General features: G+C 51.7%; 10 protein-coding genes across 10 annotated transcripts; 5 read left to right on the plus strand and 5 right to left on the minus strand.

The window, feature by feature from the left end:
* Window positions 1-119: 119 nt before the first annotated feature.
* Window positions 120-3638, plus strand: K460DRAFT_359702 (WD repeat protein-like protein; the record flags this gene model as incomplete). The annotated part of the gene is made up of 6 exons (XM_040932211.1): window positions 120-156; window positions 246-324; window positions 382-1904; window positions 1957-2912; window positions 2978-3289; window positions 3342-3638. The coding sequence occupies 6 exons, from the start codon at window positions 120-122 to the stop codon at window positions 3636-3638; spliced, it is 3204 nt and encodes a 1067-aa protein (XP_040783745.1).
* Window positions 3639-4054: 416 nt separating this feature from the next.
* On the minus strand, window positions 4055-5159 carry K460DRAFT_295569 (mitochondrial carrier; the record flags this gene model as incomplete). Its single annotated transcript, XM_040929574.1, has 2 exons — window positions 4055-4906; window positions 5091-5159. The coding sequence occupies 2 exons, from the start codon at window positions 5157-5159 to the stop codon at window positions 4055-4057; spliced, it is 921 nt and encodes a 306-aa protein (XP_040783746.1).
* A 194-nt stretch (window positions 5160-5353) lies between these two features.
* On the plus strand, window positions 5354-6856 carry K460DRAFT_295394 (WD40 repeat-like protein; the record flags this gene model as incomplete). The annotated part of the gene is made up of 1 exon (XM_040929557.1): window positions 5354-6856. The coding sequence occupies one exon, from the start codon at window positions 5354-5356 to the stop codon at window positions 6854-6856; it is 1503 nt and encodes a 500-aa protein (XP_040783747.1).
* A 1071-nt stretch (window positions 6857-7927) lies between these two features.
* K460DRAFT_294749 (multicopper oxidase) lies at window positions 7928-9929 on the minus strand (the record flags this gene model as incomplete). The annotated part of the gene is made up of 5 exons (XM_040929511.1): window positions 7928-8775; window positions 8831-8876; window positions 8929-9027; window positions 9076-9633; window positions 9684-9929. 5 exons carry the CDS (start codon window positions 9927-9929, stop codon window positions 7928-7930), a joined length of 1797 nt encoding a protein of 598 aa, XP_040783748.1.
* Window positions 9930-12068: 2139 nt separating this feature from the next.
* On the plus strand, window positions 12069-13500 carry K460DRAFT_421000 (uncharacterized protein). Its single transcript, XM_040938109.1, has 2 exons — window positions 12069-12531; window positions 12578-13500. The coding sequence occupies exons 1-2, from the start codon at window positions 12159-12161 to the stop codon at window positions 13408-13410; spliced, it is 1206 nt and encodes a 401-aa protein (XP_040783749.1). The 5' UTR covers window positions 12069-12158; the 3' UTR covers window positions 13411-13500.
* A 2936-nt stretch (window positions 13501-16436) lies between these two features.
* Window positions 16437-17426, minus strand: K460DRAFT_371199 (ribonuclease P). Its single transcript, XM_040934302.1, has one exon. The coding sequence runs from the start codon at window positions 17420-17422 to the stop codon at window positions 16658-16660; it is 765 nt and encodes a 254-aa protein (XP_040783750.1). The 5' UTR covers window positions 17423-17426; the 3' UTR covers window positions 16437-16657.
* Window positions 17427-18093: 667 nt separating this feature from the next.
* On the minus strand, window positions 18094-20051 carry K460DRAFT_371200 (SIR2-domain-containing protein). The gene is made up of 3 exons (XM_040934303.1): window positions 19736-20051; window positions 18640-19679; window positions 18094-18589 (listed from the first exon to the last, which is right to left on the minus strand). The coding sequence occupies exons 1-3, from the start codon at window positions 19941-19943 to the stop codon at window positions 18356-18358; spliced, it is 1482 nt and encodes a 493-aa protein (XP_040783751.1). The 5' UTR covers window positions 19944-20051; the 3' UTR covers window positions 18094-18355.
* Window positions 20052-20129: 78 nt separating this feature from the next.
* Window positions 20130-21943, plus strand: K460DRAFT_371203 (uncharacterized protein). Its single transcript, XM_040934304.1, has 3 exons — window positions 20130-20395; window positions 20560-21150; window positions 21201-21943. The coding sequence occupies exons 1-3, from the start codon at window positions 20264-20266 to the stop codon at window positions 21504-21506; spliced, it is 1029 nt and encodes a 342-aa protein (XP_040783752.1). The 5' UTR covers window positions 20130-20263; the 3' UTR covers window positions 21507-21943.
* Window positions 21756-23482, minus strand: K460DRAFT_371204 (uncharacterized protein). Its single transcript, XM_040934305.1, has one exon. It carries the CDS (start codon window positions 23307-23309, stop codon window positions 22200-22202), a length of 1110 nt encoding a protein of 369 aa, XP_040783753.1. The 5' UTR covers window positions 23310-23482; the 3' UTR covers window positions 21756-22199.
* A 225-nt stretch (window positions 23483-23707) lies between these two features.
* Window positions 23708-25604, plus strand: K460DRAFT_371206 (FAD/NAD(P)-binding domain-containing protein). The gene is made up of 4 exons (XM_040934306.1): window positions 23708-24041; window positions 24126-24397; window positions 24462-24835; window positions 24891-25604. The coding sequence occupies exons 1-4, from the start codon at window positions 23743-23745 to the stop codon at window positions 25530-25532; spliced, it is 1587 nt and encodes a 528-aa protein (XP_040783754.1). The 5' UTR covers window positions 23708-23742; the 3' UTR covers window positions 25533-25604.
* The last annotated feature ends 184 nt before the right edge of the window (window positions 25605-25788 follow it).

Below are 25788 nucleotides of genomic sequence, written 5' to 3' on the forward strand. Positions count from 1 at the left end.
CTTCACTCGTACCATCTCACGCCCCGGGAGCAAGACCAAGCAGCTCTGCCAAATCCATATCCTCTCCAACAACACCTTGCGCACCACATGTTAGCTGCGTGCTAGCTGACCGAGGGGGCATGGGACGCAACGCGCCCCGGAAGCGTATCTCGTACGGTGAGTGCTCGCCCGCCCGCCCTTACATGCGGCGTCGCGACATGACATGGCGACGTAACGGAGAGCTGGACTGACACGACACGGTGCAGTGCTGCCACTTGCAAAGTCGGCCGGAGGACACAGGCTGGGAGTCAATGGCTTGGCTGTCGACCCCCAGAGCTCCATCCTGTATGTTACCCAGCTACCCCAGACCTCTCTTTCCTTCTCTTGACTGACGTGCAATAGCTACTCGGGCGGGCGAGATGGTGTGATATGCGCCTGGGACCTGCACCTCGACCTCAGCAAGAACACCGACGAGCGCGACCCTTTCGCAGACTCGGCTGCCGCAAGCTACAAGCCCCCACCCACGCAGTTTCGCCAGCAGGTTCAGGCACACACGCACTGGATCAATGACATTGTTCTCGCTCAGAACAGCAGCGCCCTCGTCTCCGCCTCGTCCGACATCACGGTAAAGGTATGGCGACCGGCTGCCGCAGACCCACTCCCACCGCAAACCATTGGCCTCCACACCGACTACGTCAAGCGCGTCGCATCCCCAGGCGGTAATGAGAACTGGGTCGCCTCTGGCGGGCTGGACCGCAAGATCAGCCTGTGGGATCTCAATGGCGCTGGCAAGAAGCTGGAGATTGCAGTAGGCGAGGACGAGAACACCGCAAAGGGCTCCGTATACGCACTGGCGGCAACCCCAAACATCATAGCGAGCGGCGGACCAGAGAGTATCGTGCGGGTATGGGACTCGAGGACGGGCAAGCGCATCACCAAGTTTGTCGGGCACACGGATAATGTGCGCGACATACTCGTGGCTCAAGATGGGGACTCCATCTTGACTGCTTCGTCCGACCAGACGGTCAAGGTGTGGTCCATGACGGCAGGTCGCTGCATGTACACGCTCACCATGCACAACGACAGCGTGTGGTCTCTGTTCTCCGACTGCCCCCAGCTGTCCGTCTTTTACTCCTCGGACCGATCGGGCATTGTGGCTAAGAGCGACGTCCGCAACTGTGAGGAGATGGACGAGGGTCTCTCAGTAGCAATATGCCAAGAGCACGAAGGTGTGAACAAGCTCGTCGCTGCTGGCGACTACATATGGACAGCAACCTCCAGCTCGAGTATCAACAGGTGGAACGATGTTGAAACTGCAGCCGAGGTTGAGCTACCAGAGTCCTACAAATGGCACAGGAACAGTGTTTCTACTATGCGCTCACGATATCCCTCGCCTCCCGCAACGAGTCCACCGGCAAAAGAAGCGGCAGCAAAGATCCCTCTCAAGGCTCTTCTTCGCATGTCCAACACCGCACCTTTTCCACAAGCATTTGCTACCAAGGATGCCGACACTACAACACTGGCTAGTAGTATACGCAAGCCTTCTGAGGTCTTGGTCGCATCAGATCACGGTGGCATTGTACCATGTCGGAACTTGCCGGACTTTTCCATCGAAGGGCAGAACGGCCTCATTAAGCACCATCTTCTGAACGACCGCAGGAGAGTGCTGACCCTCGACACTGCCGGAGAAGTGATGTTGTGGGACTTGTTGCAGTGCGCCCCTATCAAGTCTTTCGGCAAGAAGCATCTCGAAGACGTTGTACCAGAAGTCCAGACCCGCGAGAGTGTCGCTCACTGGTGTGGTGTCGATACCCGGATAGGAACTTTGACATGTGTGCTCGAGGAGAACTACTGCTTTGACGCTGAGATGTATGCCGATGAGCTGCAACTAGATAAGCAGATTGACTTCCGCGAAGACCACAGGAGTATGTTGCATCTCTAGATTTCTCTTGAGACGCAAGAACTAACAAGACGCAGTAAATCTGGGGAAATGGATATTACGGTATCTTTTCTCCAATCTCATCGACGAAGAAATCAAGCGAGACGAAGCCTTCCGATCATCCCTTTCGACTCAGAAGGAAAAAGAGCCAAAATCAAATCGCCCCACCAACATTCAACTCCCGGACATGAACATTAATGGCTGGAAGGATACTTCATCAGGGCCAACATCCGGCTCGACCATCAAGGCCAGCAACGGTTTCCACCTACCACATACGCCCGGCTTGGCCATTGGACAGGCCACACCCATGGGAGGGCCGCAAAGTGCAGGACGCAACTCACACAATCCTTACCTCAGTCCAACTACCGAAGAGGGCTCACAGCTTGAGCTTACACAGACGCAGCGAAGTTCAACACAAGAAGGCGGTGATTATTTCGGTAATAGCGCTTCCACAACCAACGGGGACGGGAATGGCAAATCCACTGAAGCGAAAGAAGGCTCCACAGACTCCAAAGAAGAAACCGTCTCCTCACCCACCGAGCCCGACACACCAGCCAAGAAGGGCAAAGGCATGTTTGGCAAGAAATTCAACATGTCCTTCAACATGAAGAAATTCAGCACCGGCACTGCCGTTGTCGAGCCCGTCAAACCTGCCATTGACGAAAAAGCGGAGGACAGCGATTCGCACTCTACCAAGACCGACGAGAAAACCATCGAGGACAGCTTTTTTGGCTCCGTTCAAAGAATACGGCAGGGCTACGAAGAGCAGCTGGTTGCTGGCGCAACAAAGTTGGAGAGCCAGATTGCGCCGAGCTTACCGAATGATACGCCCGTTTTGAAACCACCTGCGAGTACAACAATTTTGATCCAAGAGGATCGGCCAGAGGCCGGAGGTGTGGCGGATCTATTCGAAGGCAAAGTGGGCTCGCTAGGCTTACAAGCGGATCTTATTGAGAAGGCGGCACCCATGTGGCTTGCTGAAGTGCTGCTACGGGTAGGTCGTCCCGTGTATTGTGACTTGCGTTATACGTTTGAATGCGTGCTAAATTTTGAATACAGAACCAACTCCCGCCTAAAGATATAGTAAAAGTATCCTTCATACTCGAGCCGCACCAAAACGCACTCCCAAGCATCTCTTCCGATGGGTACATTCCCTTTTCCCTCCCCTTCGAAACAGCGTCACAGGCTAACGCCAAACTTAGCAACAACCGCCTCAATGCGAATCGTATGCTGCGCGCGCGCAAGATACTAGGATACGTTGCTGAGCGAATCGAGCCTGCGCCGTCGAAGGAGGAGACTGCAAAGAACGAGGCGAGTGGTAGTAGCGTGCTGAAGCCCGAGGAGTATTTGGAACTGTATTGTAACGGTCAAGTATGCCTACCCCTGCCCCATGTTGGCCCGCACACCGTGCTAATCGAGACAGTTCATTCCCCCAACAATGACCCTCGCGTCCATCCGGGCCCACGTCTGGCGTGGTGGCGGTGACGTCCTCCTCCATTATAAAGCCAATGGCCGCAAGGAAATCAAACATACGCCTTACCCCGGTCCACAGTCTGGATCACCTCCTGGCGCCATCCACGGGCTCGGTGTTGGTGTTGGGCTTGACTCGGGGCCGGGATCAAGCAATGCCAGTGAAGGAAAACCGAGTAGTGAGGCGGGCAGGAGCAGTCAGCAGAGTAGTAGGGGAATTGTGGATGGTAGGAGCGTGTTTGGACCATAGAATTGGCATTGCTGAGGAGTAGCATTGCATGATGGAAAGGAGCGTTGAACATGGGTGTTTTCTTGTACAGAAGCAGCGGTGTCTTGTATAGTGTACATAGCGGCTGTACAGTTGCTCTGGCATGGGGCTGAATACCTTCAAGATCGCCTTCGTGAATACATTGGTATTTCCTCCAGCTTTCCCTCTCCACTACCGGGTTGGAGTGGTTATACAAGTTATAGTAGTAGATCATGCACTATTACTCAAGCGAAATGCATCCATCTTTACCATGATTTGGAAGTAATTACAAGAGGGTATTCGTATACTACAATAAGACATTACGCTCATCTGTCATCCTCTACATGTGATGTTTATCATCGTCCATATCTCATCACTTTCACGGCCATGCCGGCTCCTTCCCGTCATGGGATATGATCTCACAGCTCTTGAACCCCTCCCAGGGCATTGCTCGCCCACTGATACGAACCAAGGAATATGGCGCCTCCGACACTAATCCAGCCCACCCGGGGCCCTATGCCCGCGAAAAACGCCCGTGGCCCACTCTCTTTCAATATACAACTCAACATGGTAAACATGGGCTGTTTCTCCTTTGCAAGCATCATGCGCGTCTTGAGCACATCCAACGGCGTCGTAACCCCCGCCGCAACCGCGCCCGCCACACTCCCCAGCAACCCGCCCTCGAGCCCAGAAACCTGCTCGCGGCCCGTCTGCGCTAACCGGTACTTCTTCAGCGCTTCCCACAGCGGGAACTGGATGACGGTAAAGGGCACTTCGCGGATAATCGTAATGCTCCACCCGCGGTACAGTTCGCGCCAGACATGCGCCAGCCCACGCGTGGCTCGCTGGTGCAGGATGTGCGTCAACGCCGCGCGCGACGAAGGGTGCTGCGAGGCCTGCGCGCGCTGCTTTATCACCTCGGTGGGCACGCGCACCGCGCACGCGGCTACCTCGCCCATGCTCGCTGCGAGCATGTGCACGAGTGCTTCATTGCCGCTGTCTGCTCGCGCTTCCTTGTACGGCTTGCCTTCTGCGTTGTACTGTATGGATACGTGGGGCGTAGCGGCGGCGAAGGACCGCTTTATCGTGTCGTAGGTGATGAAGAAGAGGGCCGCGCCTGGTGCGGAGCCCACGATTGCGCTGCCTACGCCCCGGTATATGCCTGTGAAGCCGCCGGACGCGGCGAAGCCGGCGCTCGATTGGAGGCGGGTTTTGAGGGTGTCGAGCGGGTAGAGGGAGAGGTCTACTGTTGTGCCTGCTAGCCCGCCTGCCTGGGTTGGGTTTTAGTCAAGGGGTTGAGGAGGATGTGGGTTTAGTCCTGAGTTTTTGAAATGCATTGCGGTCTGGACGTTGTGCTGTATTGTAGTATCTCTTGCGACATCGGGGTTGACCTTTCTTGAAGTATGATTGAAAGCTTGAAAAGATGCACATGGAAGGTATATAATAGAGACTTACTATAAGCGACCGCAAATACGGCGACTCAACCCATGCCTGTCCGCGCGTCGGCTCGAGGACATGCTGCATGGTTGTTGCTGAGTGACTTCGGAGGGGATGCGGTAGCTCATGTTCCAATAACTTTTGATGACAGACGTCCGTGCTGAAGCTAGCTTTGCACTTATCGATACGCGCTCTCTACCCTTGTCCATATCACGAGGGATCGACATCAAGATCACTGTTCGTTTGTTGCCGCTGATGGATGTGGCACGGCTCGTTGAGCGATGAATAGCTCTGGTTTGAGCGCACGATGTCTGGCTAGCACTACACTCGCGGGGGGAGAACGGCAAGATGACGTGGAAGAGAAGCAGGATTCAAAGAAGGACTACAGTCCGTCAGGACAATATGAAGAAGCCCTGCTGGAAGAGAATAGAGACGAAATAATCCAAGGAAGCCCGTGGTCGCCAGATTCATCATCACCATCAGACTCAGGAACAGACGTCAGCAGCGACCGAGCAAGCTCAGAGGATCGCGTTCTGGACCATCAAGTACCATACACGAGCTGTATCCAGGAAGCACAGCTCTCGCCTGACGGAACATGTATCTTCAGCTCGGACTACAGTCGCACATTTTCCGTCTATCCTATTGAAACAGACATCCTATCTGAGACCAAAACACGTCCTTTGAAGCCGTATGCGCAGTTCAATTCTGCAAACCCAATCTGGGCCTTCGCCGCTAATCCGCACTTCAATTTGCAGGACGCAAACAGTACACATGTACTAATCAGCCGACGAGACTCGTACATTACCCTGCACAATGCCTTGTGGGATACTACTCGAAACTATGACACAGCAACACTACAACCTTCGAAACCCGGCCCAGTCGACATCTCCAAGCCTCTCGCTTCATACAAGCTTATCGACCACCTCACCGAAGCAGTCACCGCACCACTCAGTCTGGCCTATTCCCACGAGGGCACGCATTTCTTCGCGGGAAAACAGAACGGCATCGCTACCTTCGACTTGGAACACACCGAAGATCCGATCCATTCCATCGCCACCATCCCGTCGAAACGCAACAAGTTGAAGGGTGGAGGACGTGGCTTCAAAGGCTGGATTTCTGCACTATCTTTGTCACCACCGTCTACTGCTTCTCACGGTGGTCTACTAGCAGCAGGTGCGCGCACACGCTATGTCGGGATATACGATGCAACAAGCGGGGAGGAGGTCACGCACTTCTCGCTCCCAGGCACCATAGACGGCAAGAAGGTCCGCAACGAGAACTTGCGGCATATCATGGGTGACGGCGTCTCCCATCTCAAATGGAGCCCCTGTGGCAAATATCTGTATGTGGCGGAACGCCAGTCTGACGTCCTACTCATCTACGACGTGCGCAACTTCTCGCTGTCTCCGGGCTACTGTGCGGGCAGGAAGGCACTCACAAAGCAGAAGCTAGGCTTCGACGTTTGGAACGCTGGCGCCTCGCCGTACGATATCGAGGCTATATCGCATGAGATCTGGGCGGGTGGCACGGATGGGAAGATGAGGGTCTGGCGGGATCCGTATAGAAAAGAGGGACCTGTCGAGGCAGACGAGGTGGTGCAAGTGGGAGGAGAAGACATGCCAGTTGTAAGCACGCTCGTTCATTCCTCTGGGAGCTTGGCAGTCGCGGCCTGTGGTCGTATCGAGATTGGCGAGGAATCGACATCACAGCGGCCCAGAAGAGGTGGAGGATTGCGACCAAGATTTAGAGAATGGGGTAGTTTAAACATTCTCGGACTGGGATGATGAAATCAACGCCGTCGGGACTTGCTCCCTCAAAATCCTTGCTTCCCATCCATTTTCGTCTTCACTTTACTCGAGACCATCATGTCCTTTCCACGCCATGGTTCACGCACCATTTCATCGCTAACCCACACCTCTCAAGATCGCCTCATTTCCGCCGCCTCGCCTCCTCGCCTCCTCGATACACATCGCCCTGTCTCAACTCGTCTAACAACATCATTAGCATCCGTTCATGTCTCCCCCACAAACACCCTCTATATCCAAACTAGTAACTCACTCACCTCTCGTCAACCTCGCCCGCTCATACAACTCCTCCTGTAAATCCACCATCGCATCCACAGAGCTCTTGCACGAACATGGATTATTCATCATCTTCCATTCGCCGCCGTCTCCCATGTAGAGAATGAGGCGCGCTCTGTATTCGTAGTCTTCGCCGTTGACTGTATATGTCTTGTTGATGACTACGCCGTAGTTGGCCGATGGGTACACCTGGGCGGTGAAGATGGCGCGAGCTTCACCTGTGAAGAGGGTTAGTTTGTGAGTAGTAGGAAGGTGAATGCGGGGTAGAGGCTTTTCAGCTCCTTTATGAGCTTGATGCTTGTGAGGAGGCTTTCCTGATTGATGGCCTGCATGGTTGTGGGGGCTTGCGATGTGTAGGGTTATGAGAGTCGGGGTAGTTGTGTTGTGTTGTGAGATAATGAGTATATAAGTTGTAGTGATGGTGAAGTTGTAGCGAGGGTGAAGTGAGGGTATGAAAAGAGAGAAATCCAGGGAGGCAAATGTAGGAATTTTGTCCCAAGGTATGAAACCCAATTCTAGTTAGAAATATTACACCGATAGGAGGTTGTGAATAGAATATATTGCCTTACAATCTCTCTATGGAATGTCAAGAAGACGCAACAAGGAAGAGTATAATTGAATCTAAAGTGATTCGGAAGAATCGGACAGGAAGAAGATGATAGAATATGTACATATAATAGTAGATGTATCGAGCCAAAAGAGACAAGCAACAGAGCAACAGCATGTACCATATGTAGAACAGGAAAGAAAGAAAGAGACACGGGTCAGCTTCTCTTAGATGCCTGAGTCCGTTTGGTTGTACGGCTTCGCAGGGTTACCATTGACCCAGTACCCATCCCACTCATCGCATCCCTGTTTGAACGCCCCCGTATCCCCAATCTTGCCTGCGATCTCGCCCCTCCTCTCCATGAACTGCACGCTCAGCCCCTGCGATGCATGCCACGCAATATGGCAGTGCATTAGCCACATGCCTGGATTATCTGCTGGGAAAGCAAGAAGCAAATAGCCCCCAGGAGGGAGCGTAGCAGTATCACGGCGCGTAGGGTTGTTGAAGGTGAGGCCACCAGTCGAGCCATCCCAAGTCCCCGAGCCGCTGCCGACAATATAAAAGTCATGCCCATGAAGATGAATGGGGTGGGGTAAGCGGATTGTGGCGACAGATTGGATCCACCAGAGGTACCAGCCGTCCCCTGGCATTTCATGGATGTTGGAGTTGGGTGGAAAGTTCGAGGATCCAGCGAGAACCGTTTCAAGAGACGGATTATTCCAATCGACAATCATCGGGGTTCCATCGATGAGCCAGCGGAATAAGTTGTCTTGTGCAGGATCTTGGAAGTGATTGAGATCCATCCGTCCAGTGGTGCCCACAACGGAAGAGGGAACCGTGTTGGGCACAAATGGGACGAGATTAGACGTCGACTCGTCAATACACGTAGTCCTCATGACGACGTTCGTAGTAGACGTAGGGTTTGCATTGGGAGCGCCGTCGTAGTGCAAGATAGCTCCGATTTGGACGCCTTTACCGACAATGTCGTTACGACCACAGGCAGTACCAACAGAGACGCGGAACCAGTAGTTGGCCACAGTTTGGTTGGTGGTGATGACAACATCATAGCGTTGACCTTCGGGTGTGTCAGATTTCACAAGGGATGTTTGTTTAGTAAAGGAAGCGCTTACCGATAGTGAGAGTTAGTTGGTCGGTGATGAATGACTTGATCGGCACCTGAGTCTGTTAGAGTCTGATATCATCTAGCGCTGCATGACACTTGACGTACGAGGTCAGAAGTGAGGACGGTAAATGGATGCCCGTCCATTGAGACACTAAAGGTGTTGTCGACTGACGTGTTGATGATTCGAATGCGGTACTTTTTGCCCTGTTGGATAGCGTTAGCTTGATCGCAAAACTAGAGATTCGTACATACCTTGACAACGTTCATCTTTGCGTAGCTTCCACCGCCATTCTTATTGATGTGGGTGCCATTGACTAGGATGTTGTCGGGTACCGGTGGACCAACTAGCGAGTGTTGGGCTACCTCGTTTAGAGTAAAAGCCGGAGTATAATACCAATCAGTAATGGGTAATGCCCCCAAGTCCTCGTCATAGTTGGCTGTGGCTGGTCCGTCAATAATGATCGGCCCGACGACACCATCGCCATATTGAGCAGAAAAGTGAGAGTGATACCATGTGGTTCCAAATTGCGTCGCTCGAAACTTGTATTGGCGAGTTCTGCCCGGAGCGATTGGGCATTCTGAAACTCCTGGCACACCATCATGTTGATTGGAGTTTAGCTGTCTGATACCGTGCCAATGGATACCTGTACCATTGTACTGAAGGTTGTTCTTGACGTTGACGATAATAGTATCACCCCATTTCGCTCGGATAGTGGGTCCGGGGTAGACACCATTAATGAGCATGACAATTCTACTTCCGCCGTTTCCATCAGGGTTTGGCCTCGTAGCATTTGATATTTCGAAGTTATACTACATCATGGTCAGTATTCAACGTGAGGAGGTGCTGAGAGATTGCCTACAGTGACCGTTACACCATCAGGAGGCGCCTTTGCATCGAAGTCGGTAGCGATACTGTGACCATTGCTCCAGCAGTTTCGCGTTCGAGGGCCATTGGTACATTGCCCATCAGGAACTGGTGAGGCTGAAGTAGCTTGCCGTTCAGCAATCACCCGGGAAGGCGGCAAAGTCTCAGCCTGCAATGGAATTATCCCCGCAAGTGCAAATGACCCAAAAAGCAGCCAGCTAGCTAATGAAAAGAGTAACATATCGGAAGCCCCGATTGTATTGAAGATAGAAGACAATGACAAGTGAGTGTGATGTAGAGAACGATACTGCCCGGCCAATGAGGGAAGAAAAACCTTTGGGTCAATCAATCGAACACAGGGTCGAAACGGACTAGGGACTACACTTTATATCAATGTAATCTCAGGCGGATCAAAGCGCATGTCTTGGTAGTGATTGACGGTTGTTGTCATTGGGTGTACACGGCGAGAGCCCAGCGACATGACACGCCAACAACATCATGACCGTGACACAAGCCTTGCGTGGCTTAATCCTAAGCAGTAGTGTGACTTACAGAGTGGGGTTAGTTCTTTGCCGACCAGGAATAGATTGCTCTACTCAAAAGATTCACGATAATGGGTTTCCGCAATAGAGAGGTGTATTCTCGTCGAGCTAGAGGCACAATCTGGTGGAGATAGGAAGAGGGGCTATTTTGAGACTGATACCGAGTTTGTGGCGGAGACAATTAGGGGTGCTGAGCTCTAGTAAGTTTATTAAAGTTGCCACAACCCTGTCGGCAGCTGTAGAAATGACAAGGCGAAGTCGTAGAAGCCAGGGGAGATGGCTGCGCATGGTCATGAGTCTTAGCTGAGATGGTACTTAGAGCAGGGTCAACCCTCTTCTCCGATCTGAGAATGATAGTTGATTGGTGTATGCAATTACATGGTGACTCACCTTGGATAGCGGGCCTAGTGGTCGTTCGTGTCATGATGGTCTCCGCGAAATGTAGGATGTATCGAAAAGTAGCGGAGAAGACGCCACCCAAGTTGGCCTTCGTTTTGCCCTATCAACTGGCTTGGTGGCGGCGTAGTTTCACGTGCACCGAGTCATTGATTTGTGGGCGTCGAAGTGGAGAAAGCATGCTCGGGGCTTAGACAGGACACGAGATAGGGCCCACAAAGTTGGAGGCGGCTGGAGTACACGCATTTGGGCTCGCATAAAACGTGGCTTAGCTACGCCATATCGAGTGGAAGATTACCGTAGAACGCACTCGACTGGGCAGGTAAAGTTCCTTGAATGACAGGCCCGGCAGTCCTCGTCACAAAAAGGAATGCGTGGACGCGGTATGACAGAGAGTACTAGGTGTTGAATCCTCTCTTCAGCCACTGGCCCCTCCTTGATAGCCATGAGACAAGAAGACAAGTACAAGGCTGATAGCCAAGGCAACGATAATTTACAGTCTTCTGCTTACGCCAACTTCTAGAGGCTCATTGACCTTTGGTACCGGGACGTAGTACAGAGAGACCGGTTCCGATACGGGGTCATCAGAGCTATTGTCAGCCAGAGAGGGTCCGGGAACATCGCTTCTCTGGTGGCTATTTGAGTTCCTTGTCACACGGAACGTGATACGATGTGCCTTGGGCTTATGCGGTGTAGCTCCAGCGAGGAGACCCTGAGTACAAGGTTAAGCTACCGGTCCGTTGAGCTAGTGACAGGTCGTATTGGCCATTCATTCTAAGAGCTCACCCGAAGATACGGTAGCTATAAAGATGCTAACTGGTCTGGAAACTCGATAGAGCCTCAACAACAGCCGACCTGCGGCTCGGGATAGAAATAGTAACGGTTGGGTGGACATCGGCGCCAAACCGGGTGCGCTCTGCGAGGTACATTGTTTAGCATACGACGAATAAGCCTATCAAGTTTGATGACTTGCTTACCAGGGTAGGTAGGCTGCAAGAGCATGCAGGATACACATGATGGTGCTGGCGGAGGGAAAGTGACGTGAACCTTCACCGGATTAGGCTGAGATATCTGGCGCTAAAAAGCACGGGCGCAGGCAAACCCGAGTGGCGTGGCTTTAACACTTGACCGCGTTTCTGCCTCTCCACTTCACACTTGGTCACCCGAAGATATTTGCTGGACGATAGGAGCGTGACATTTAATGGGGTGCAGAATACATACTGATGTATCCACAACAAGCTTATCTTCCGCCCCAACGACGTTCCATCCTGCAACAGCTCGCTTCCATCCAAACCCCACCGGAACATGCATTTACTATGACTATTTGCATCCTCGTCCAAGCCGCCTTACTAAGACCTCTTTTATATAGACTAAGTCGATGCACGTGAGGACCAGCCATAATCATGAAGTGTTTGCTCAGCTCCTTGACAGGATGAAGTACAAAAGAGCCCTACATCCGCTTGTGGTGGCTCATAGTTGATATCGAAAATTCCAAGCCGATTTTTCAGACCCTTCCTTAGAAATCCTTCAACATGATCTACCAGCGTTCTTTCATACTGATAGCTCTCGCCACTTCTCTGTCACTTGTCATCGCCGATACCACTTCCATCTGTTATTCTTTTGGTGTTGATTACACCGATGAGAGATCTTACTTTATCAATTCACTATCAACGGATGATTTCACCAGCGTTTCTTATTTTCAAGGATGCAACCAAGGTGTAGCGGACGTTCTCTTCGTCAACCCCGACGACATAGAATACCTATGCTCCCAAATCCCAACAACTCCAGAGAATGAGCTTCAGTTGTCGACGTGTCCTATCAAGAAGAATCAAATGGGATCGGGACACTGGCTACTCCTCATTCTTGGAAACAATGGCGATGGACAACCGTTTGCATGGCAAAGAGGTACAATCAGCACCCCATTGACATGGTGTCTCACTGACGAATGTAGATCTCTACCTGACTGTCGGTCCACAAGCTACTACGACGTACACCCCGACAGCCACATTCAGTATTACCACGACACCAATGATAGCCCAAACTACAACTACTACCTCCACTGATATCATCACGACTGGACCTTTATCGACCGTCACTCTTCCTAGTGGTACTGCCAAGAGAACCAAGACTATTACGCCTCCCGCAACAACGACTACATCTACAAAGACAATGACAAAGACCTCTTTAACTCTTACCAAGAACTTTGCTGTCACTACGAAGACAGTCACCGCCACTTGCACCACCCCAGGCCGTCCAGGTCGGCCCGACAAGCCATGCCGCTACTCCCCAACCCTTCTTCATCCCGACGCTCTGGTCACTCCTACCATTATACCCAAGCTCCATCGTTTCATCCGCAAGTCCGATCGCGAGGTTGATTATGAGTGGGCTCGCGCCCGTGTTGAAGCCGCAAAAGCTAGACGCGACGTAAAAGCTCAGGAGGCTGCTGCACCCCTCGAGCGCCGTGCTCCGGATGCCCCAGTTTTGACCGTTACTCTTGATACACCAGTCAACACGACGACCACTATTACTGCTCCAGCTACCACGACTACAGAATCTGTTCTACTCACCACAACCTCCACGTCAACCCTTCCCCCTGCCACAGTTTTCTCAGGTCTGTTCACTCAGACGATCACGCTGCCAATTCCAACAAAGACCAAAGTTAGATTTACTTATGCCACGACGACTAAGACTATCACCTTCGCCGCTACATTGACCAAGACGAAGACAACTACGCCAACATTTTCTGTAACTGCTTGCAAGAAACTGGGTGGTCACTTTTGGTGATGAATTGGGCACGTGGGTTTACTTCACTCTGAACTCATCTCTCTTCTCCTGTTATCATCATTATTATCATCATTACCATATAATCAAGCTATAAAATTTATTCCATTAGATCCAGCGCGCATGCTCCTGTTAGTCCCGGTTACCTAGCGCATTTTGCCATTATGTTGTACCATCCTAAAAGTCCCAAAAACTTATAGCCCCAAGGCACCTTGCATTAAGATCTTACCTGCATTGCTCGAGCTGTCAAAACGTCATACATGAATTTTCCGGCTTTGCCGGTACCTTTCGATGTATGATCCTCTCTTGAACCCCAAAACTGGGAGAAACAATAAACCTTAACCAACAAACGGTAGAGGTCCAAGTAACCTCAGTACGCCACAGAACATCACTTACGCCCTCCTGCGGGCAGTCCGCGGCACAACGAAGACTTCGGCGACGCATGCTCGGCCCCTGTATGTGGCTGTCTTACGTGCACTAGTCTAGAGCCACTCACCTGACGTGACACACACTAGGAGACTGGGCCCCTGCCTCACATGGGATGACTGGGAGTGAACACAATGGATGTGCTCGGCTCCTGAATTACACGAAGCATGCAGCGTGGGGCATGGAAATGTCGTGCAGTTCGCCAACTGAAACCCAACTCCCACTAGAACATGGTGGAGAAGACTTTTGATCGTCGCAAGGCATGGGTCTCCTCAATCAATATCCGAAATGCTAAGAGTATATGTTGTGTTACTGAGCGTATGCAGGGCTTCGAGACAGGAAGGATTATGTAAGAACGTATATACCAATAGCCTTCAGCATGCCTGTTGCGTTTACAATCTTACTCGAATGAGACAAGACAAATCATTCCTGATTCTCTATCCGCATCACTCCGCGTGAATACGGGCAAAAGTAGCGAACTATACGCGAAATTATCGTGTAGCGTCAGCTCTACCGATAACATGTCGCTTCGCAGTGTCAGCCTAGCGGTCGGTTATTCTCAACACATTCAGACTTTCAAGGGTACAAGGAATCTCAGCTCATCAACCTGAACAATGGGCCCAGGTATGCTTGCAGCTGATACCCTGGTATTTCCAGAGTTCAGACATGTTTCACATATACATGTCTCGTTCTCGCTACCGAAAAGCAAATGACCAAGCACACTGACAGCAGGTCTTCCTACAACACTGACCGATGACTGTCACCCGACGCCACCTCGTATGTGCCCACGTCATTGTCGTCCATATTCCAGCGCATACAAGGATACAGAAGCTAAGGCACGTAGAAACTGTGGTCGGCGCAACGGATTGAGTCGAGTCAACGAAGTGAGGTTACGAAGTACGACGTCAACGCTTATTTTTAGCGACTGCGCTAGGGAATGCGCTGCGGATCGATAGTGCACCACGGGACGAAACCGATGCAAGAATATCTGCCATGGTTGATGGGCATTTCTGTTTGCGATCAATCCCGTGTTTTCGCATTGCACCATGCCTTCTCATCCCGCTACCTTGACAGCTCACACTGCAGGCTCTTATCTCCGCCCATTTAGTGCCGTTCTTACTATCGCACTATCTTAGATAAACTCAAGGCATTGCTTCAGGGTTGCAAGCAAAACCGAAGAATTCAACCTGCTAAAGTTGATTTGCTTTCTGTATACCACACCCCGGAAGGCCTGCTAGCGATATTAGGACCTTAGAAAGAACTCTGAGCTTCACTATGAGCTGCATCTGGCATCGTGGCTGGAGACGGATTGTAAAGATGAGACTTTGAGGCTTCAGTGTGTCGAGTGAGATATCAGCTAGACTTGCGGAAGATTGACCCAATCGAGATAACCCTCAAGAGACGAACTAAATAATCTTCTCGATACCTTAATACTCGTAGCCAGTCCTGCCAACCTCTAACTGGGAAGTATCCATAATCCCTTGGGTTTCGATTCGAAAGATTAAGGACAACCGAGACAGATATCAAAGTTAGTAACATAGTAAAATCCAATAACGAGGCTGACTTCTTTAATGTTCTATCTAAATCTGACTGTCGACTACAAGTTAGAGGAATCACAAACATTAACGCCCCAAAGTACTGCAGGAAAGTCAGGAGTTTAGTGCTGTAGAAGCTTCTCCTGACTGCCCTATCAAAGCTCGTAGTTCTGGATTGTATATACCTAGGTAGATACAATGGCAAAAACTCGGTTCTCTCTCGACTACAAGCTATACAGAAAGAAGTGAACTTTGGACGGAGATATAAATCATCAATTTCTGCCGACCAAGAATGAACAGTCTGATTGCCCATACATTGTACGGCGCATTCACAATAGAAACCAACGTCAGAGACGATGATTTCATGCATAAAACATCTCTATCAGCCCCATCAACGGATTTATATGTGGCTGAGCCGTTGCAGAAGAGACCCTGGACTTCACAACGAACAGGGTTGTATTAGAACCTTCTTCGTTGTCGGTCAGACAGCGCCGTTTGACCCAAAAAGCATCTCTACTTTAACTGTAACAGGCGTGATCCTTGCGCAAGTGGCTTTTGAACGCTGGAGTTCTTTTCTCTAAAAGAAAGGTAAAAACGTCTACGCCCCCGGATGACCGGCTGAGCTATCGCTAATCTATGGAGGTACCTCAAGGGTGGGGATGTGGTTTCTTTTTAGGACAGAGGCGTATGTGCATTGATTAAATAGCACGACAATATCAAAACCTTTTATGCCCATGATAAAGATACGATTAACTGGTAGAGGGGATTTACCGGTTTGTATTATCTAGTGTCTATTTTGTGATACCCCATCTCGTTGTCCATATAAACTCTATAAAATAAAGATACGATTCTTCCACCCTGATGCTCCAAGCGAGATACATAAGATGCCGCGGGTTGCTAGTGTGCTCTGTGAATCAGTGACCCATCCCCGAACTCCCTCAAGGGAGGAAATACAATCCGCTTCATAACAATGATAGTGAGCATCAAGTCAGCGAGGTGGATTGAAGCTTCTATATGTGTCTAGTTGGTATGGTGAGATGGAAGTCGTGATCGAGAATGGTACCTTGAAATTTGACGCGACCTTGTTGGAGAACTTTGAGCGATGTAAAGCTAACGCCAGGGAAAAGAGGGGACGGAAGTGGAAGAGTCAGATGTAGGTACATGTTGGGTATTGAACTTGGTGCGTATGGGGTCGCTAGCCTAGTATCACCATCTACTCCTTACATGGCCCTCATTCCGGGAAGGGAAATACTACACCAACATGATTCAAATCTCATATGCTTCTTTCATCAACTCTCCATCTCCCAAACTAACGTCTCCCTCCCCGCAAACTGCATGACAGTCCATCCCCTCTTCCCACCGAACTCTTGCGCACTTATACTAAACCACCTCTCTTCCTTGCCATCCCCCTCTTGCGTGCTGTCCCCACCCATATCTACATCTTGCCCGCCGTTAACCCTATTATTCCCCTTGAAACCTTGCTTCCTCACCATGAGAAACAAATCCTTGACAAAATCCGGCGAAATAAACCCCTTCCAACTAATACGAGCCAAATGTTTCGACACGCTCGCACTACTGAATTCCGGGACCTCGTAGCGGGACAAGTGCGGGTTTATCTCGTCCCCCTGATATACCCGTGGAGAATTCAGATTGAGCATGTGGAGATACTCGAGGAGACTGAGCGCATCTTCCTCGGCGTAGAGATCTGCGAGATCACCAGTCGACAGCTTAGGTACCAAGACGTCCTTCATATGGGTAACGCTCGGCTCGAACCTGTGTATCCAGGGCGCATGCTTGCTAATCACCTCCTTCCCCTCCGCAAGCGCCTCGGCAGACGAAGCATTGAAGTTGTAGAACAGCCACGTAAGCGAGTGATCCAGCACGTTCTTGCACGCCCACTCCAGCCGCGAGAAGCTCTTCTTGCCGTGCTGCATAGAAGCTGGCCGCAAGTCGTATTCCACGATCCACCGCTGTTTCTGATGCTTTTTCCCGCCGTCTTCGATCGAAACGCCTTGCAGACCGCTGCGCTCGTACGTAGGGCGATCGAGCTCCATTTTCAGGATTCCCTCGTGCAGCTCGAAGCGATTGTCCACCAGTGGCCGCCCTTCACTCAACATCATGATATTGCCTTGCTTGATGTATGAGTTCAGAAACTCGGGCTCGAGTATCTCGGAGAGCTTCATGTGCACGCGTGCATACTGCGGTCTGCCGAGCGCCTTGTTGTTTCTCAGCCCTATTTGTACCAGCTCCCATATCTCTTCCGGCAAGATTAAGTCTAGGCTGTGGGTGAAGTGCTGCTTGTGGAAAGTTGAGAATGGCTTCTTTTTCGTGGAGACATTTTGCGGGTCAATGTAGGAGGGTAGGATGCTGTGCGAGAAGTAGATCTTCGTATCGGGGACGGAATCGGTGCGGTGAATGTCGAGCATGGTCGCGTAGCCGTCGTGAATAACTCGAGATGCGGCGTGTGAGGCTGGTCGGGGCCTTGGAGGTAGTGGAATAAAGCTGGGTGGAGCTGCAGCTTCGGAGGTGATGCGGCGAGAACAGCGTGGGGCAGAAATTCAAAGTCGCGTGGGACGCGTTCTTCAGCCCTACGACACCCTGGCGCTGACACGCTGACATGTGAACAGCCATGACATATATTTTCGACATAACGCACTGGTCTCGAGAGGGGCATGTTCGATCACACGCATGTTTAGATAATAAGTTTTTGACATGTGGACAGCAATTGGGAATCAAATCTATTTGTGCATCCGCACTTGTGTAAAAGCAAAGACTGTCCACAGCCGACCAACAGCCCAAGGTATCATTCATCTCCTCCATCATCCATGATCCATCCGTGCATGCCTGTGTCGCGACCCCTATGCCTGACGCCTCATGACGCAACACCAACTATGCGTGCCGTCGCAATATCGCCATAACCCATATGAACATCTCTCGCAAAGTCTTCCAAAACGCCTTGTATACACTCAAACGCCGATTCGTGATGCTCATGAATGCTCGATCTTGGCCTCGCTCGTCACCCCGTTTGTGGTGGTCTGCACAGGGCCTCTAACCTTCACGCTATAAGTATGCTCTTCATCATCAATGATCCCAATGTCGGCCTGTTGACCCTCTGGCATCATCTTGTGCTTTAGATCCCAACCTGCGCGGCGTGCGAGCTCGGCTACAACAAGATCGCAATCACCAAGGAGGTTGATATCGAAGTTGATGTGGTGGATAGGCTGTGGATCGATTAGCATGCGTCTCCACTTAAACTATAGCCTATACTTACATCGCGCGAAATGTAGATCTGCGGTACGTCGCGGGGTAGAAAGTTGGGGATCTCGGAAACAGGAGCGACCTTCATGCTCGTGCCCATGACAATAACGAGGTCCACCTTGTCTTTGTCGACATCTTTGAGCCGATCGAAGAAGTCGTTGGGGAGCGCTTCGCCAAAGAAGGTAATGTCTGGCTTCATGATGCCTGGCTGTGGGATGTCATAAGCGCCGTCAGACTCGGAGTCTTCGTCGCTCGAGCGCTTCTTCCTACTGCCACTGCCATTTGAGGCTCGCTTTCGCTTCTTGCCTGGTTGTTGTGCGGCAATTTCCTCGGCACAGCGCTTACACTCTGCGGGTATTTGTGCGCGGACAGAGTCGAAGATGTCTTCGCCTGGCACCTTGTACTTGCACTTTCGGCAAGTGGCCATTGCCCATGAGCCGTGACATTGAATCAGCTTCTCCTTGCGTATGCCAGCGTGTGCCTCGACATTGTCAATATTCTGTGTGTAGTTGGTGAGCAGCTTGTCCTTGTCCTGCAGCAAGCGTATGAACTCGTGCGTCGGCGTCCACTTTTCGAGGTCGGGTATGATGTCGCCGGCGAGGGCGTAGAAGGTTCGCGGGTCTTGGTCAAAGTTGTGAATGTCAAAGACTTGCTCTGGCTCGTCGTAGCCCATCTGCAGCAGTCGCGAGTAGAAGCCCGTGTTCTTGGAGCGAAAGTCGGGTATGCCGAGGCTGGTGGAGATGCCCGCGCCAGTGATGACCATGATATTCTTGCGCTCTCGCAGCAGCGTCGCAGCGTCGTCGATGGTCTTGTACTTCTCCAGGCGCGGCCGCTTATTCAGCTCGCGGTTGATTGCTAGGCCCAGCAGCTGGTAGAAGTGTTCGTCGGGTGCGTCGTGCAGGAACTTGGGGATCCTGACGCCAAATGCGGTACACAGTTTGCGCGCCGTCATCTTCTCGCTGGTGATGTTCTCCATGACAAACTGGCTCGCGCCCACGTCGTGAAGTCGCTGGCGCAGTCGGCGCGCCTCGTCAGCGGTACATGTTTCCATGCCTGTGTACATGGTCAATTGGCGTACTGGGTGTAAGTAGTGGGGCAGTCCGTCTCACCGTCGTTGGAGTACTCGAATGCCTCGACCTCGTCTAGAATCTCTTCGTACAGCGAGGCCGAGTCCCACATGTCGCCATTGTCCTGCTCGTCCTCGTCCTGGTCGGGGGCGGGCGCATCCTCGTCGTCGACTGCTCTGCTTTCGGCGGCGGCTGGCGGCGCAACGGCTTCGTGAACGACGACCGGTCCCGTATTGGGGTGGGCAGCCATGGTGTCGTCTCCTGTCTCCTGTCTCGTGCGCCCAGTCGCAGTCTCCTAGATAATTGGTCCCGTGTCAGCAGAAAGGTGGTCCGACGGGTAAGTGACAAAAAGGCCGCTAGCCTGGATTCGGCTCGCGGAGGTGGGCGCATTACAATTGCTGCTTGCATCCATTCACCCAGACTGCCTCGTTGGGTGCATGCGCGGTGACTTGTCGCCGCGTCGTCGCTCGCCAATCTCATCCAGCAGCATCGATCCGGCCGAGTGCGTGATCGTGATCGTACGTCGCTGCGCGGACAGGGACCCAAGCCACTCGGGAGAAGCAAATCACAATGCCTTTGCCGCCTGTCGGCATCCCGAAGGGCGAGTTGGCGAATACACCGCTGTCCCGCACTCGCTTCTCCTCGTCACTTTCTCACCAGACGTCGTTCGAGTATAAGGTGCTGGACGCCTCCAGACCCAAGGTGAGACCTTGCTGTGATCCCGCCTCTGTCTCTGCGTCCAGATTTACATGCCCCCCCTTCTTCCCCACGCATCGACTATGGGGTCGGCCTCTACCGAGAGACTACCGGCATGCGACAGCAAACAAAACCTTGTGCCACCAGCGCCCAGCCTGACTCTGCTCCAGCATGTGCCCCGCGCAACCTCTTCGACATGCTCTTCCCTCCAGACTCGTAACTCACGAAGCGCAGCCTCGCAGACGCAGAGCAAGCTCGAGTCTCTGCCCGTCGAGATTGTCAACCAGATCCTGTCCTGCTTCACCCACCCGCGCTCTCGCCTGCCGGGCCTCACTGAAACGCAAAGTGCACATGACTTTCCCAGACAGACAAAATCAGAGGTCAAGAGCAAGGAGGATCTCACGCAGCCGCCAGACACTGACCGTTGGGCTGCCGACTTGTTCTCATGGCACTTGCTCTCCCACCCTTTCCATACGCTCTCAATGACGTCGAAGCGCTGCAATGAATTGGTCGAGAGCTACTGTTCGCATTTGGTGCGATCTTGCAATGGCACCATGTTCAACTTGGCCTTTGCCCAACTCGACAAGTACGGCTCCAAGTGCGTGTACCCCGATCTGAGCGGCATAGTATACAGGCGGCTGTGGCTCCAGCATGCGCCCAGACGATGCATATATTGCTCTGCCGTGCTAGATTGTTATCCCTTTCGCTTGGTCAAGCGCGTGATAGCAGCCTGCGAAGACTGCTTCTATCGGCAAACACTGGTGAGTGCTTCTTGGTCGTTCCCGATATCGTCTCTTACTGAACGTGCTAGACTGTCGATGAAGTCGAACGCCAATACCACATCTCGGCTGCTGCCATCCGCGCGTCACCACATATCCGAAGCAAGCCTGGCTCCGTCTGGGTACTACGCATTGACGTCGAGTCTCTGGCCCTGCAACTCTACGGCACACGAGCATTTCACAGCGCTCATGTAGAGCAAATGGGCAAACCGTGCTCTATCTGCGCCATCACTAGATTCCTCCCTACCCAGAACCAACTCTCCAAGCCAAAACCGAGCCAGAAAGTTCGACCACTTGCTAGTCTGAAGCGGAAAGCAATAAAACGGTCGACGCGATGATGATGATGTATTTCGGAATAACTGTTTGTTTCTCTTGCTGGCCTTTGTAGATGTGACCACGGTCAAAAGCAAGTTTCTCTCTTTTCGCATATGGCATCACAAGCTTTAGAACTTGATCTGATGCTAATCCAAATCTTATCATTTTATCCTTTTATTCTCAGTCCATGTAGATGAAGAAGTGATCCACTCTTCGCGGTTTCCTTTAACTTGGGACGAAGCAGGCTTCTAAAGCGCAATGGCGGATATTGGCGAGGCACATTCATTTCATGAGGGACAATTATACGAGAAGCATATCTAGACTGGACGAGGAACGAATCATGTAGACATGAAGCACAGGTCTTAAACACGCTTTACACATCCATGCAAACTCCACGCAAGAAGGCCTAAGCAGAAGAAGGACATTCGAGCTAAACCAATATCCTCGAGCGTAAATATACTGATTCTAAAGTCAAACATGATCTATTCCAGACCCAGTCGCATACAGCGAGATGGAACATAATAGAAACGGGTAAGAGTACTGGTAAAGCTGTAATGATAGCTAGGTAAGATCCAGTCTACTTCACCTCCAGGAATGGAGATTTAGAGCTACACAAAGATAATCATTCCAAGCAACGATATTAACCTGATAATGCTTGCATACCCTCTTTGACAAGAATACATCCTGTATACTTGATGATAGATGTGATTAGCCTGTTATATCCGAGCCTCGCGGATTGCTAGTGCGAATGATCCCGCAGCCCCTGGACCTAAGATCACTGTGGCTGTAGTGAGGTAAACCAACTCTTGCGCCTCGATTGGCTCACCCGGCTGATTCACCTTTGCTCTCTCTGCTCCATCTTGATGCGAGAGAAGAAGGTGTGAATAAAGGATACTCGTGAGAGCGACTACGATCCAATCCCACTGCGAGAATAGATGAAGGTTCTCGACCAGCGCCATGTACTCCGCAGGGGATCCACTTACCTTTGGCAGCGCTTTGATGGGGTCGCTAAATCCGCGGGCTGGCACAAAAAGTCTTCTCAACGATACATCGCCGTCGCGCGTGAGGAGTGCCCCGACGCAAGTGTAGGAGTGCACAGCTGCGGCAACGGTGCCGGCCAGAATGAGTGACGCAACGATCCATTTCTTGGATTCCTTGGTGGATGATGCTGATGAGTCCGAGCCTTGTCGAGGCAGTATTGATGCGAGACCGAGATGAAGCACTAGGACTCCAATAGGTGCAGCCTGGAAGAGCGCTATGCATACATGGTGTAAATCGCTCCCACCACGCCCTATCCACGCTGGAACGAAGATAAGCAGCGGCTGGAGCAGAATTACCACCGTCGACACCAGCAGCGCTGCAGCGTCGTGCCTGGGAACCGAGGCATCGCGCAAACGGGCCTTACTGCGACACACAAGATATAGATACAGAGGCAACACGATAGCGGCGCCGTTGGCGTTACAGAGCACCATCGCCCAAGTTGGGTACCTCAGGAACCAGGAGCGGACGCCACGGCGACGAGATTCGATCAGGACCCAAACGTTGGCGCATGCAACAGCGTAGTTTACGTCGAAGAAAAGTAGCCGCGGACCGGAGGTGAGTGAATTGGTAAGGACATCATAGAATGCCGAAAGGAGCGTGAGTTGAGCGTCTAGTGGGGCGATGTTTGTATAAGAGGAGCGCAAGGGGCGGCCGTCTGGGAAGCGAAGGGTGGAGGTTACTGTATCGAGGCGGTCAAACATGCCATTGAAGAAGGCATAGCCCCAGAGACCCCATATCCCCAGGGCACTTAGGTAGAAGAATTGCGTTCTCGAGGTCTGGAGCATAATGCGTGGTGTTGGGTTGCTTGGCTCAGGTAGCGAGAGATAGGCACTGTTTGCCGTCTATCGTAAATGACTGTTACTGTGAGAGCCATCACTGGACTTTTCGACCTTGATATAAGCATGATTGCCCTTGGATTTTCCAGCAGAAAAAGTGCTATCTTGGAACGACTGACCGGTACAGTGTTGAACATGGCGCAGCAGTTGCCTATGCCGCCTCCGTAGCTGGGGACGGAGCCGAACGGCCGCTCGTTCTCCATTGGTCGCTTCCTGGACCCACCCCGAGCTCTCCGCCTCGGCCCATGTGTGCAGTGAGTGATGGCTTCACCAACCTTGTGGTCGGCATGACTGACTTGGAACAGAATGGTGATTCTTATATGGGCCCTCAACATGCTTGCCCGCCATGGTCACCGATCACAACGGCAAATAGGGCGTCATCATGGAAGACGGCCATTCCACCTTCAAAGTCATCATCATTGGTGCTGGAGTCACGGGACTGACACTGGCTCACTGCCTTGCCAAGGCTAGCATCGACTATGTCTTGTTAGACAAAGGCGTTATAGCCCCGAGTTTTGGAACTACAATTACGCTGCAGCCACACGGGTGCCGGATTCTGCACCAGCTGGGCTATCTGGACGCCGTACTGGCCACATGCGATGTCATGGGCGGTGCGCAATGTCGCGATCCCTCTGGCAAGAGTTTTGCATCTAACGACTTCTTTGGAGTGGTGAGAAAGTTGTATGTGATTCCTTCCAACTCCTCCCTCCGTATCCTATCCCTTGTAGGGACTGGGAAGGACAACTTCTGACGGTGATGCTCAAGCGCCGGTTATGACACGAGGACACTCGATCGCCAAGTCTTCTTGCGCACACTGTACGAACAACTACCAGATCAGTCTAAAGTACACGAAAGAGCACGGGTTCAGGAGATAATTGAGGAGAATGAAAAGACTCGTGTCATTTTACAAGACGGGCGTGAGTTCATTGGCGACGTGGTGGTCGGTGCAGACGGCGTCCATTCCAAAGTGCGTGAGATTATGTGGGACAAGGCCAACACGGCGAAACCTGGCATGATCACAGTCGAAGAGAAGCGTGGTGAGTATTGCATGCCAAATTGTCAATGAATCGAAATATTATCACTGACGCATCGTTCTCCAAGCCATGGTGACCCAATATAACGCTATCGTAATGGCTTCCTCTCCGGTCCCCGACCTCGGCTCCCACGACATGGAAGTCACGTCCAACGACAAGTTTTCCTTCCTCCTCCTCTGTCAACCAGATTGGATTTCCATTATTGTACACAGCAAGCTACCCGAGGATCAGCAATGCAGCTGGCCCACCCGCAGACGGTACACCGAAGCCGACATGGAAGCACTCGTCAGCAAAATCCTCGAGTGTCCCATCACGGAAACAGTCGTGTTCAGGGAGCTGTGGAAGCGGCGCTTGAAAGCACAAATGATCTCGCTCGAGGAAGGGGTATTGAAACATTGGTTCTTTGGCAGGATCATCTTGGCTGGCGACGCCGTTCACAAGGTAAGGTTCAATCTTTCTTCTAACTTCCTAGAATATGGATCTAACATCCTTGCAGGTTACGCCAAACTCCGCGCTAGGTGGAAACACAGCCATCGAAGACGCCGTTGCCGTCGCAAATACTCTGCATGACCTTCTCGCCGCCCACCCGAACAAGAAACCCAGCAATGTAGAGCTGCAGGACGCTTTTCGAGACAAGTATCAAAATGCCCGCTTGGATCGCGTGCGGGCCATTGTAAAAGCCAGCGGTGACCTGACGAGACAGCAGGCGTATGACGGGTGGAAGCCGTATCTCATTCAGCGATGGCTGACTCCCATCGTCGGGCTAGACACACTCGCGAAAAACATTGCGGGGTTTTGCGTTACGGCGCCAAAGCTTAGCTATGTAGACTTCGAAGAGAAGAGAGGTATATTGGGCTGGCAGGATACGATGGCCGTTGAGAAGGAGCGGGAAATGCGTCATGGAAATGTAAGAGGAGTAGGAGCTAGGCATTTGAAGGATGGGTGGCTAGTGTCGTGGGGTGATTGGTCTGGTGGATTCGAAGCCGTTTTCTCGCAAGTACTGGGAGTTTTGGTGGTCATGTGGTCTGTTGTTTGGCTGTTCCATCTAGCGTGCTCCAGACATCACGTACCGGGTTTTGGAGGGGAAGTTTGGCGGGTTGTTGGAGGAGATAACGAGACATTCAGTGTTGCTACGTAGGGGGTAGTCGCGGTCAACCTCGTTTTCTATAGATTGAGAATCATGTCGCAATGTCATCTTGCACTAGCCTCCTCCAATTTGCACCGCGTTTTACCGATCATGAATGGAACGAACGGACTACTGTCCAAAAAGAATATTATGTCTACTGATAGCTGACAATGAAGTTTGGACTTGTTGAAATGGTCATCAAAGGGGAACAAGGCTTCACTGAGAATGGCTATAGAAGAAGGATACGCAACAAGTTAATCTTTTCACT

Source organism: Cucurbitaria berberidis (genome assembly GCF_010015615.1).
Source record: "Cucurbitaria berberidis CBS 394.84 unplaced genomic scaffold K460scaffold_6, whole genome shotgun sequence".
In the NCBI taxonomy this organism is placed as follows: domain Eukaryota; kingdom Fungi; phylum Ascomycota; class Dothideomycetes; order Pleosporales; family Cucurbitariaceae; genus Cucurbitaria; species Cucurbitaria berberidis.